The sequence below is a fragment of the Nasonia vitripennis genome, chromosome 3 (genome assembly GCF_009193385.2).
Source record: "Nasonia vitripennis strain AsymCx chromosome 3, Nvit_psr_1.1, whole genome shotgun sequence".
Taxonomy (NCBI): Eukaryota; Metazoa; Arthropoda; class Insecta; order Hymenoptera; family Pteromalidae; genus Nasonia; species Nasonia vitripennis.
Window position 1 is genome coordinate 13,156,042 of NC_045759.1, and position 12,803 is coordinate 13,168,844.

The window sequence follows — 12,803 nt, forward strand, 5'->3', positions numbered from 1 at the left end:
GATGTTTTCGTTAGATAACCATCTTTAAGATTAAAAACGCAAGGTAAGTTTTGTGATGCCGATATTTGGTCTTTAACTTCTTCTGCCCATTTAGTCTGATTCTTCCTTGTTGTTAAATCAATTATTTTGCTAGTTTCTGCAACAATTTTAAATTCTAATCTTTTGCACTTGTAAGGATTATTGCGGGATTCCTCATCACAATAATCAAGATCTATATCACTTAATTCTTGAATTTTTCTTTTTTTACTTGGTACTTTAAAAAAACGTTCCAAATTCGTTCTAATGTTATGCCTATTTCCGTATACATTTAAATACAAAGAGTTTGCAGTCATTTTTAGATTTAGAGCCTTTTTTATGTCATTCCAAATTGGATCAATTGTGCCCTTTAATGTCCCATTTTTATGAAAAACATTCCATTCTTTTAGTTTTTCTTCCAAAAATTGTGCTGGTACTTCTGCTTCTCGTGGCATATTGTTTTTTTTTGTCTGATATCAACACATATAATACTTGATCATGCAATAATCTATTAAACTTTTGTAGTAAACACATACAATATCTCATTTTTCGGTCATCAAAGACGAATGCGACTTTTGCCGCGAACGACCGTTGCCTCGCGCGATAACGTTTTCCAGGAAATCTGATCGTCGATTGTTTTATATATATTACGTTGTCAGAACACACCACGAATCAGATGACATCTTAGTCTTTTCTTTGTTAAAAACTTCACAAAAACTTGTCTTGTAATACATCTATTTTTTAACAAAAACAAAATAGCTACGTGCAGGATCACGTTTTCGCGGAATCTCGATGCGCGTGGTGGATTTCGTGTGAGAACGCGTTGATTTTTGCTAGCGCCTGTTGCGACTGTTGCAGTCCTTTATATATACTATACAGACTAAACTATACTTTTTATTGTAATAGATGCATGCGTTTATGATTAAGAAACTTATTCGTCGATACGATTACGGCATTTAGATCAGTATATACGACTTCGCGCTTCAGTCTTCGTGTGTTTACAAACAGATGTGATCATAAGAAGAAAATTCCTATATCATTTTACGTTATATCCCCTAATCTATTCTAGTTACTTATACGATTCTGCTAGAGATTTTTATCTACAAGCTTTGCTAGACTGAGAAAGTGCCAGTGACATATGAAAGCTATCGCCTAGCAGCTCAAACGTGTTTCAATTGCCTTCTAATATTATGTCTGATTCGACAAATAACTACAATATATAAGTAGTATTATTATAATAACAATGGGGAAAAGAGGAAAACCATGCTTAGTGCCACATGAAGATCGGATAGAAGAAATGAGAAAACATGAGATTTGTACCGCAAATGGAAAATTGAAGAAAGAAAGTGATCCCGTGTGGCAATTAATTTGTGACAACATAAAAAAACGAGATTGTAAAAAATTATAAATGTGCGAAATCTGTACCGCTATGTTCAAATTAATTCCAAGAAAATATTAGCTGAAATCAATATTACAAATGCACTAGATACAATAGAGGATACAGTAAAAGACACAATAAATGATTCTCAATTAGCAGATGAACGAGATGAAGAATCTATACTGATTGAAATGCGAAAAGACGTATTCTACAAGCCTGCAATAAGAGAAATATGTACATTTCCTCTATCTGTTTTACATTGGACGATAGAAGCAATAGATTTTTCAAAAGATTTAGGAAAAGATATTCTGTATATGTTTTCTCTGATAGGAACGTTTTGCAAGCCATTTATGGCGCCGGATGGACACGTTAGCAAGCCAATAAATTTATATGCATTAGGTACAGTGGTGTCTAATACATTTGTACCTTTGTGTCAATTATCGACTGAAGATTACTCAACATCCTTATTTAATAAATTCTTTGGTGAAAATATACGAAGTGGCTTAGCAATTCCAAAATTTTTAGTTTTGGACTATTACACACATCATTATCTTACAGCAAATGAAGTTTTTAATGAGTACTTACCATACGAAGAATATTTGCTTTTGTGTTACGATTATTTAACTGGGAAAGCTCAAATATTACCGAGAGTTATTATTTATACTCACAACAGATTTTTGATTATCAAAATAAAATATTGGGAATGCATCAACAGGATACAACTTCCATCTGTAAAGAGATTTCATCTTTACTGTGTTATTGTACTAAGTTTACAACAAAATTTAGATGATTTTCAACGCAATTTAAAAAGCATCTTCATTGTCTCCAGTAGTCAATATCAAAGTAAAATTACACATGAGAATTTTGAGCTTATTAAGTTACAAATACAAGAATTAAATGTGGAAACACTTTATAGCAATGAAGAACTAGAAAAAATAGAGAATAAATTCAAACAAATTGTAGACCTTGATAATGTTATCAAAATTAACTGTGATAAGTGTAAATGCATTAAAGACTTTATAGAGAATATTTTTATAGAAGCTAATCAAATAATGATTACACAAAATGATCAATCATGTGAAAATAATGTGTTTTATAATCCACAATTTTGCGAAGAATTGATGAAACTTTGTATGGAATTTGTTCTTTGGTCAAATATTATACAACAAAATAGCATTACAAGTTCATCCTGTGATTTTACTGCACTATTAGATAGTTATAAAGTTGACTTTGATAGATACTTATCACTAAAATTCGAATCAACACCAAGACTAAATGAATATTTATTAAAAAATATTGATTATGAGAATGAAAAGTTAGAATATTTAAGAAAGATTATTCATTCAGAAGCAAGTAGAAAAACAAAAGATAAATATTTTGACTATAGTTACATGCAGTATGAAGAAAATTGGATGGGTCTTAATAATTATCGAGTAAAAGCTAAAGAGGAAAACAATTCAGAAAACTCTTCAAGCAGTGATGATGAAAGTATACTAGACACTAATAATGATAGTGATGGTGTTGATTTTGAAGAAGTAAGTTTGAATATCAATACATTTATAGACTCTGTTTGCCAAGATAATAATGATAATCATATCTCACACACACATGCAGTAATATCTGAAAAGTTGGTTCCCATTGAAAATGAAAATACAAAAGTTGAATCACAATATGTGCATGATAAGCACGATAATGAAATTTTTCAACAAAATGCTGTTACTAAACAAAACAATAACACTAGTAAGAGTAATAAAAAAGTTCAGAAATCAGAATCTGCAATTGCAAAAAATAATTTCAATAGAGGAAAGTTTCTTAGGCCTTGTGAGGATATCTATTTGTTGCAACAAAAACCAACACAATCCTCTATAAAACGTCAAGTTATTAAAAATTCCAATCAATCTACATCTAATAAGATTAATAAACAAAGAAGAATTCTTGCTACTTCAAGTCCTTTTGATAGTCTTTTAGAAATATTAACTTCAGCTTATTGTAATATCCAAAAATTTCAAAATTTTATAACTCAACCAACAAATTATACAATAGAGGAAATCACTGAAGAGTTTTTCAACATTCTTCAAAAATATGTTGAGAATTTCAACTTTAGACAGCTAAGCTCATTGAGAGTGAAATTTGTCGACAAGCTTTGTGGCTCAGCAAGTCAAAAGTTTTGTTGGAGACAATCTATTGGTGAATTTTATAAAAGAATTATGCCATCAACCATAATTGATAAGTATGAATGTAACCAGTGTAACATCATATCATATCGACATGAAAAATGTATAAATATGTCATCTACAGAAATAATGTCTGAAAATTATATAGAAAATATTATTAAACACCTTCATATACCAGATAAATGTGATAAATGTGGTCATAAGATTTTTATAGCAGATTTTAAAATACAAAATATTTTATGCATTGATATTGAAGACACAGTCAAAAATAGTGGATCATGCTTACTCAAGTTAGGTGAATTAGTATCACACATAAAAATAGAAGAACAATCATTTATTTTGATGGGAATAATTGGTTTTCAAGAACCTTTAGGAGAACAAACAACAAGGCACTATTTTGCTTGTTGTAGAGGCATTCAAGGATTTTGGTTAAAGTATGATAACACAGAAGAATCCAGCAAACCTATCAGAATCAGCGATAAAGCTGCATCACTAAACGGAGCAATATTAATTTACATAGAATTTGATAACAAGGTATAACTAGCGGTTAGTAAAAATTGAATTACTGATGTCTCAATTAATATTAACGCATAGGAAATTTTATAAAATCTTGTATTATTTTTCAGAGATCATCGTCGCAGATAATGTACAATTATATTGCAAGAAACACTGGCAGTCTGTTTTAAAAAATAATTAATGCATGATTATTAATAAATACATTTATTTAATTGTAGTGTAAAAATATTTATTGTACATAATTTTTTCCTCTTCTTTTCGTCAGATTGCATACAAAAAATTCGAGGGTATTTTAATATATGAAGCTATAATTAGTTTTTACGTTAGAATTTTACAAAATTTTCAACTTTTCATTTTGCTAGTTAATTATAACATTCACGATTTAAAAAATTATTGTTAAATACTAAGGTGAACTGTATGAAAAATTATAAAAAAAGTGAATACACACCAAGAGAAGTCAGTGCAGCTAAGAGATTCATTTTAACAAAATTATTTGAACCAAATCACCTACTCAAATCAAAAAGCTGTACATAGGGCTTCAGGTAAACATAAAGAAAATATAACATTATATAAAAATTGATAAGGTAAATAGTTATGGAATGAGTTTTAAAGCATCTGTGCAAAATTTCAGAGCTCTACGTTCAAAAGAAGAGAAATGACTGAAATGTTAATCTTGCTTATTACGATACTTGAGAGTTGTCATTAATTGTAGAGCTCTAAAATTTTGAACAAAAGCTTTACAACTCATTACAAAACTATTAAGCTTATCAGTTTTTATTTAAATTTATCCTCTCTGTACCTTTACCTGGAGACCTGCATACGGCTTTTCACTTTGGAAGTTTGATTTCCTACAAAAGTCTTGTTACAAGGGATGTCTAAATCCTTAATAATTTTTAAATATAATTGAAAAATTTCTAAGGTAACTGGTTAACTAATGGTACCTTTTAGCAGTAAAAAAAAAAGGAAAACATTGAACACGCATTAGTATAAGTCACTGCACTTTAGAGGTTCTCTTTATAATAAATCACCCCCTCAAACTAAAAAGCCGAGCATAGGGCTTCGGATAAACATAAAGAAAGGATACAATTAAATAAAAACTGATCAGGTAAATAGTTTTCTAATAAGTTGTGAAATATCTTTACAAAATTTCAAAGCTGTACGTCAAAAGCAATAGAAATGGCTGGAAAATTCTTGCTTATTTTGACTTATGACTTTCTTCCCATTGACAAAAAAATAACAATAAATTTTGAACTAGACAGCTGAAATTTTGTACAGACGTTTTAAAAATTATTTAAAAACTAATTACCATGGCAGTTTTTATTTAACTTTATCCTGTATAGATGATTACCTGTAAACCCACTCGTGCTTTTCACTTTGCGACTCACATTTCTGTGATGGTTTTTTATAGAGAATCTATTAACCTTTGAGACTTGCATTACTGTTATCTAGTATAATTTCAAGTATAGAAAAGCATTGTTACTCAAGCTATACCTTAGTATTTAACAATAATTTTCCTTTCAAGTATTATAAATTATTTGCATATTAACAAATTGAAGTATTTTTAAGTTTATATTATTTATAATTGTTCAAAATTATTGTTGCTTTTCCACGCTTTAAAATTAAGTAAAATACCTCAATAAAAGTCACTGACAATGATAAATAAAAATTGCTATGGTAGTTACTTTTTTTAAGGATATACAAAACTTGTTGAACGTAATGACAATACTATTAAAGTAGTTTTTAATCTAGAGGTCTAAAAACTTGTACAGATGTTATGTTAATCATTAGGAAACTATAGCTATCATGGCAATTTTCGTTTATCTATATTCGGTTCCTATGATCACCTAAACACCTGCTCACGGTTTTTCTCTTTGCAACTGTAATTGCTGAGATGGAGTATCTCTAAGCGTTTACAAGTTCTTTTTTACTTTCTGCTGTATTTTTAGGACCAGATGGTCATAATTACTTGAGTTGAATTTTCTATTTTCACCTTCTGGACCTAAAAATATGGCAGAACACAGATTTATTTAAGCTAGTCCTGACAGATCCTCTGTGATTAGCTTTTCTAAAGTTTACTCGCAAAATAACATATATCCTGCCAAAGTCTGAGCAGATGAAAATTGAAACAAAATATTCAGTGACATTTTCGAAAGTTATTAAACAAAACATTATGTATTCTAATTAATGAACTTAGAGTTTCAATTTTCATCTGATAATACGCTCTGTATCCTATTTTGATAACACTATTCTAAACTAATCCTACTCCCTCACATTCTAATCCCTAAGTCTATTTCATCCCCCTAAGAACACTTTCGCACTTTCACTTGTAACACAGCGGTCTTCACTCTTGAAACAGATGAAACAGCTATCCAGCTGTCCTGCACTGCATCAGTCGCACTGTTGTTTACACCATCAAAGTTGACGGCCTCGAATCTGAAAAATTAATAATTTTAATATTTTGATCACTTTGTTATATTATATGTATTGTTCTGAAAATGTCCTTCATGATACACTCTTGGCGAAAGGTAATTCAATAAGTATTGAAGACTTCACTCCAGTGAATACGCGCAGCAGCACAAATAAGAGTGGATACCGGTGAGACATCAGTGATGCAGGAACTTATGCAGGAACAGTTTGCTCGTTCGATGAAAAATAAATGAATTAGTATGTTGCACAAGATATTTCAATGAGCCAGGTGACCAGACCTGGCCAAATGTTATTTATGTGATTATTTAGTAATGTGGTGAGATGTTTACGATTTCAGATATTTCAAAAATCAACAAAGAAATTATTATGTAATCTCAATTAATATTTTTTGTAATATAATGATAGTAAGTGACGACAGGTCTGGTCACCCTGATTACAATGTTTTGAAGCACCTAATATTTGTTATAAGTTAGCCATTGAAGGTTCAAAATGTTTTGTACGATAGGACATACCTGTAGTTATAACAGTAGTAGCTACAACGGTAAGCTCTTCTATCCAAGTATGATCTAATGGCATGTAGACTGATTGGTGTTATTGAAGATTACTGTAAAAGTAATAAAGTAATGATAAAAAGTGATAGAACTAGGCATGAAATTCTATTAAAAAATATCTAATATTGATTAGATTTCAAAAAATTAATCATCAAAAAATGAGACATAGAAAATGATAAAAACATTAATAATTAAAATATTTTTGCCATAAGTGACTTTATTTACAATAAAGAATCGACTACTGCAGTATAAAAACCCGTTTGTTATCTAGACTTTATTAAATAAATAAAAGAGATATTATGATGGAGTATATAATTTGTAGGTTATGACCTAGTAATTTACACTTTCACTACTTCTGGACTTATTAAAGTTAGAATAAGATTGAAAGCCAATACTCCCTGAAGAGGCCGTTGCACCAGGAGACCATCGCTGCACTGTACACACTTCTGAATCCGCGATGCACTTGCACAAACCGACTTATTGTTGTTGTCGTATATTATATAGTCACTGCAGTACACGTGCGTAACGATATAGGAACAGCTGATTCGAATCATCGAACGGAATATGGTACACGAACCGCCCGAATTGGTGTAGCATAGTTGACGAAAAAATAATTAATTTATTAATCAGTATCTATAGCGAATAACGCAATAAAGGCAATATTTACAGAATCGGTAATTAATTTACAAACGATTCGCAGTGGTTTCAATGTTCTCAGATCAATATCTTACAAGAAAAACGCATTTTTCTACTTTCTCGCGGCGTAAAAAGTTTTTGATTTTTATAAATAAACTAATAAACTGACAATTTTTTTACTTGCGATTACAAACTTTTATAACGATTCCGCAATTATCTAATTTTTTTCCGATACGATTTATACAAATTATTCGTGAACTTCGTGCACGCTGCACGAAGTTCGCGAATAATTTGTATAAATCGTATCGGAAAAAATTAGATAATTGCGGAATCGTTATAAAAGTTTGTAATCGCAAGTAAAAAAATTGTCAGTTTATTAGTTTATTTATAAAAATCAAAAACTTTTTACGCCGCGAGAAAGTAGAAAAATGCGTTTTTCTTGTAAGATATTGATCTGAGAACATTGAAACCACTGCGAATCGTTTGTAAATTAATTACCGATTCTGTAAATATTGCCTTTATTGCGTTATTCGCTATAGATACTGATTAATAAATTAATTATTTTTTCGTCAACTATGCTACACCAATTCGGGCGGTTCGTGTACCATATTCCGTTCGATGATTCGAATCAGCTGTTCCTATATCGTTACGCACGTGTACTGCAGTGACTATATAATATACGACAACAACAATAAGTCGGTTTGTGCAAGTGCATCGCGGATTCAGAAGTGTGTACAGTGCAGCGATGGTCTCCTGGTGCAACGGCCTCTTCAGGGAGTATTGGCTTTCAATCTTATTCTAACTTTAATAAGTCCAGAAGTAGTGAAAGTGTAAATTACTAGGTCATAACCTACAAATTATATACTCCATCATAATATCTCTTTTATTTATTTAATAAAGTCTAGATAACAAACGGGTTTTTATACTGCAGTAGTCGATTCTTTATTGTAAATAAAGTCACTTATGGCAAAAATATTTTAATTATTAATGTTTTTATCATTTTCTATGTCTCATTTTTTGATGATTAATTTTTTGAAATCTAATCAATATTAGATATTTTTTAATAGAATTTCATGCCTAGTTCTATCACTTTTTATCATTACTTTATTACTTTTACAGTAATCTTCAATAACACCAATCAGTCTACATGCCATTAGATCATACTTGGATAGAAGAGCTTACCGTTGTAGCTACTACTGTTATAACTACAGGTATGTCCTATCGTACAAAACATTTTGAACCTTCAATGGCTAACTTATAACAAATATTAGGTGCTTCAAAACATTGTAATCAGGGTGACCAGACCTGTCGTCACTTACTATCATTATATTACAAAAAATATTAATTGAGATTACATAATAATTTCTTTGTTGATTTTTGAAATATCTGAAATCGTAAACATCTCACCACATTACTAAATAATCACATAAATAACATTTGGCCAGGTCTGGTCACCTGGCTCATTGAAATATCTTGTGCAACATACTAATTCATTTATTTTTCATCGAACGAGCAAACTGTTCCTGCATAAGTTCCTGCATCACTGATGTCTCACCGGTATCCACTCTTATTTGTGCTGCTGCGCGTATTCACTGGAGTGAAGTCTTCAATACTTATTCATTGAATTGAACTGCGGTAATTGATCGTGCTTTTCTCCTTTATTTGTACTCTCATGCGACACGCCATGCAACAACGAAGTCTTGTATTATTTTGAATTAGAAACTAATTAAATTTGCGCTAAAACGAGTCATTATAAAACAAAATAGAGCGCGGGCATTGCCTGGATAGCTGTTTCATCTGTTTCAAGAGTGAAGACCGCTGTGTTACAAGTGAAAGTGCGAAAGTGTTCTTAGGGGGATGAAATAGACTTAGGGATTAGAATGTGAGGGAGTAGGATTAGTTTAGAATAGTGTTATCAAAATAGGATACAGAGCGTATTATCAGATGAAAATTGAAACTCTAAGTTCATTAATTAGAATACATAATGTTTTGTTTAATAACTTTCGAAAATGTCACTGAATATTTTGTTTCAATTTTCATCTGCTCAGACTTTGGCAGGATATATGTTATTTTGCGAGTAAACTTTAGAAAAGCTAATCACAGAGGATCTGTCAGGACTAGCTTAAATAAATCTGTGTTCTGCCATATTTTTAGGTCCAGAAGGTGAAAATAGAAAATTCAACTCAAGTAATTATGACCATCTGGTCCTAAAAATACAGCAGAAAGTAAAAAAAGAACTTGTAAACGCTTAGAGATACTCCATCTCAGCAATTACAGTTGCAAAGAGAAAAACCGTGAGCAGGTGTTTAGGTGATCATAGGAACCGAATATAGATAAACGAAAATTGCCATGATAGCTATAGTTTCCTAATGATTAACATAACATCTGTACAAGTTTTTAGACCTCTAGATTAAAAACTACTTTAATAGTATTGTCATTACGTTCAACAAGTTTTGTATATCCTTAAAAAAAGTAACTACCATAGCAATTTTTATTTATCATTGTCAGTGACTTTTATCGAGGTATTTTACTTAATTTTAAAGCGTGGAAAAGCAACAATAATTTTGAACAATTATTAAATAATATAAACTTAAAAATACTTCAATTTGTTAATATGCAAATAATTTATAATACTTGGAAAGGAAAAATTAATTGTTTAAAATACTAAGTATAGCTTGAGTAAACAATGCTTTTTCTATACTTGAAATTATACTAGATAACAGTAATGCAAGTCTCAAAGGTTAATAGATTCTCTATAAAAAAACCATCACAGAAATGTGAGTCGCAAAGTGAAAAGCACGAGTGGGTTTACAGGTAATCATCTATACAGGATAAAGGTTAAAATAAAAACTGCCATGGTAATTAGTTTTTAAATAATTTTTAAAACGTCTGTACAAAATTTCAGCTGTCTAGTTCAAAATTTATTGTTATTTTTTTGTCAATGGGAAGAAAGTCATAAGTCAAAATAAGCAAGAATTTTCCAGCCATTTCTATTGCTTTGACGTACAGCTTTGAAATTTTGTAAAGATATTTCACAACTTATTAGAAAACTATTTACCTGATCAGTTTTTATTTAATTGTATCCTTTCTTTATGTTTATCCGAAGCCCTATGCTCGGCTTTTTAGTTTGAGGGGGTGATTTATTATAAAGAGAACCTCTAAAGTGCAGTGACTTATACTAATGCGTGTTCAATGTTTTCCTTTTTTTTTACTGCTAAAAGGTACCATTAGTTAACCAGTTACCTTAGAAATTTTTCAATTATATTTAAAAATTATTAAGGATTTAGACATCCCTTGTAACAAGACTTTTGTAGGAAATCAAACTTCCAAAGTGAAAAGCCGTATGCAGGTCTCCAGGTAAAGGTACAGAGAGGATACATTTAAATAAAAACTGATAAGCTTAATAGTTTTGTAATGAGTTGTAAAGCTTTTGTTCAAAATTTTAGAGCTCTACAATTAATGACAAACTCTCAAGTATCGTAATAAGCAAGATTAACATTTCAGTCATTTCTCTTCTTTGAACGTAGAGCTCTGAAATTTTGCACAGATGCTTTAAAACTCATTCCATAACTATTTACCTTATCAATTTTTATATAATGTTATATTTTCTTTATGTTTACCTGAAGCCCTATGTACAGCTTTTGATTTGAGTAGGTGATTTGGTTCAAATAATTTTGTTAAAATGAATCTCTTAGCTGCACTGACTTCTCTTGGTGTGTATTCACTTTTTTTATAATTTTTCATACAGTTCACCTTAGTATTTAACAATAATTTTTTAAATCGTGAATGTTATAATTAACTAGCAAAATGAAAAGTTGAAAATTTTGTAAAATTCTAACGTAAAAACTAATTATAGCTTCATATATTAAAATACCCTCGAATTTTTTGTATGCAATCTGACGAAAAGAAGAGGAAAAAATTATGTACAATAAATATTTTTACACTACAATTAAATAAATGTATTTATTAATAATCATGCATTAATTATTTTTTTAAAACAGACTGCCAGTGTTTCTTGCAATATAATTGTACATTATCTGCGACGATGATCTCTGAAAAATAATACAAGATTTATAAAATTTCCTATGCGTTAATATTAATTGAGACATCAGTAATTCAATTTTTACTAACCTCTAGTTATCAAATTGTTATTGTTATCAACCTTGTTATCAAATTCTGTGTAAATTAATATTGCTCCGATTATTGAGGCAGCTTTATATTGCTGATTGATCAATCTTCTCTGTGTTATCATAGTATGATACCTTCGCATAAATAATTAAAGCAATTTTTTCTTCTGGAGGGATGAATAATACTATTTTATTGGAGGCTAAATCATTATACAATATCCATTCTTCATTAGTGGAATATGTGTAAGCTTTGTAATGAGCTAGGCTCTTTGGTGATTTGGAGTCACCGTGAAAAGCAATTACTCCTTTGAGTTCAAAATCATTATCTTTCAGTTCTAACATTTTAGGTATTTCTTCAAAATCTGTTTTGAAATTCACTTTTTTATTTTTGACGGTTGGCAGAATAATCTCAGCGTTCTTTTCTTCGTGTAAATATTCCAGATCAATTACAAAATAATTAGAAAGTTCATATTTACCTCTAAGCTTTTATTTACGCACTCCATACAAAATATAAAATTGTTTAATAATTGATTCTCTAAGAACCTTTCAATATATTTTATACCATTATCATAATAGTTTGTGGCTGATATTGACATACTATAATATGCTCTTTGGTTTTTATAATCACAATGTGAGCATTTAAAAGTTTTCTGAATACTTGGTAATTGTTTCAATAATTTTTCAAGTACATTTCCTACATTGTCACAGCAATCAATAATAGATTCTGAAGATGTTTTTGCATTTTGATATAATGGATACAAAATCTCACTCCTACAATTATATACATAATCTGTATTAAAATTATTGTCACAATAATCAACTATACAACTGTAAATACTAAGAGAACCATCACATTTCGATTTCTTTATATCTCGTTTAAAGTATTCATTATCAATATAAATAGTCGTCAAAACTTCCAATACACTATCGAAGGGGCATGTGTTTCGAAATTGTAGTAGCTTTAAGCTGTTATTTATGC

The 12,803-nt window shown here is 30.0% G+C and overlaps 1 protein-coding gene and 1 long non-coding RNA gene across 2 annotated transcripts; one reads left to right on the plus strand and one right to left on the minus strand.

The window, feature by feature from the left end:
• The first annotated feature begins 1,572 nt into the window (after window positions 1-1,572).
• Window positions 1,573-5,046, plus strand: LOC116416911. The gene is made up of 2 exons (XM_031927298.2): window positions 1,573-4,113; window positions 4,194-5,046. The coding sequence occupies exon 1, from the start codon at window positions 1,585-1,587 to the stop codon at window positions 4,105-4,107; it is 2,523 nt and encodes an 840-aa protein (XP_031783158.1). The 5' UTR covers window positions 1,573-1,584; the 3' UTR covers window positions 4,108-4,113; window positions 4,194-5,046.
• A 1,563-nt stretch (window positions 5,047-6,609) lies between these two features.
• Window positions 6,610-7,833, minus strand: LOC116416913. Its single transcript, XR_004227212.2, has 2 exons — window positions 7,392-7,833; window positions 6,610-7,114 (listed from the first exon to the last, which is right to left on the minus strand). It is a non-coding gene; the product is annotated as an uncharacterized LOC116416913 (long non-coding RNA).
• Between the last annotated feature and the right edge of the window lie 4,970 nt (window positions 7,834-12,803).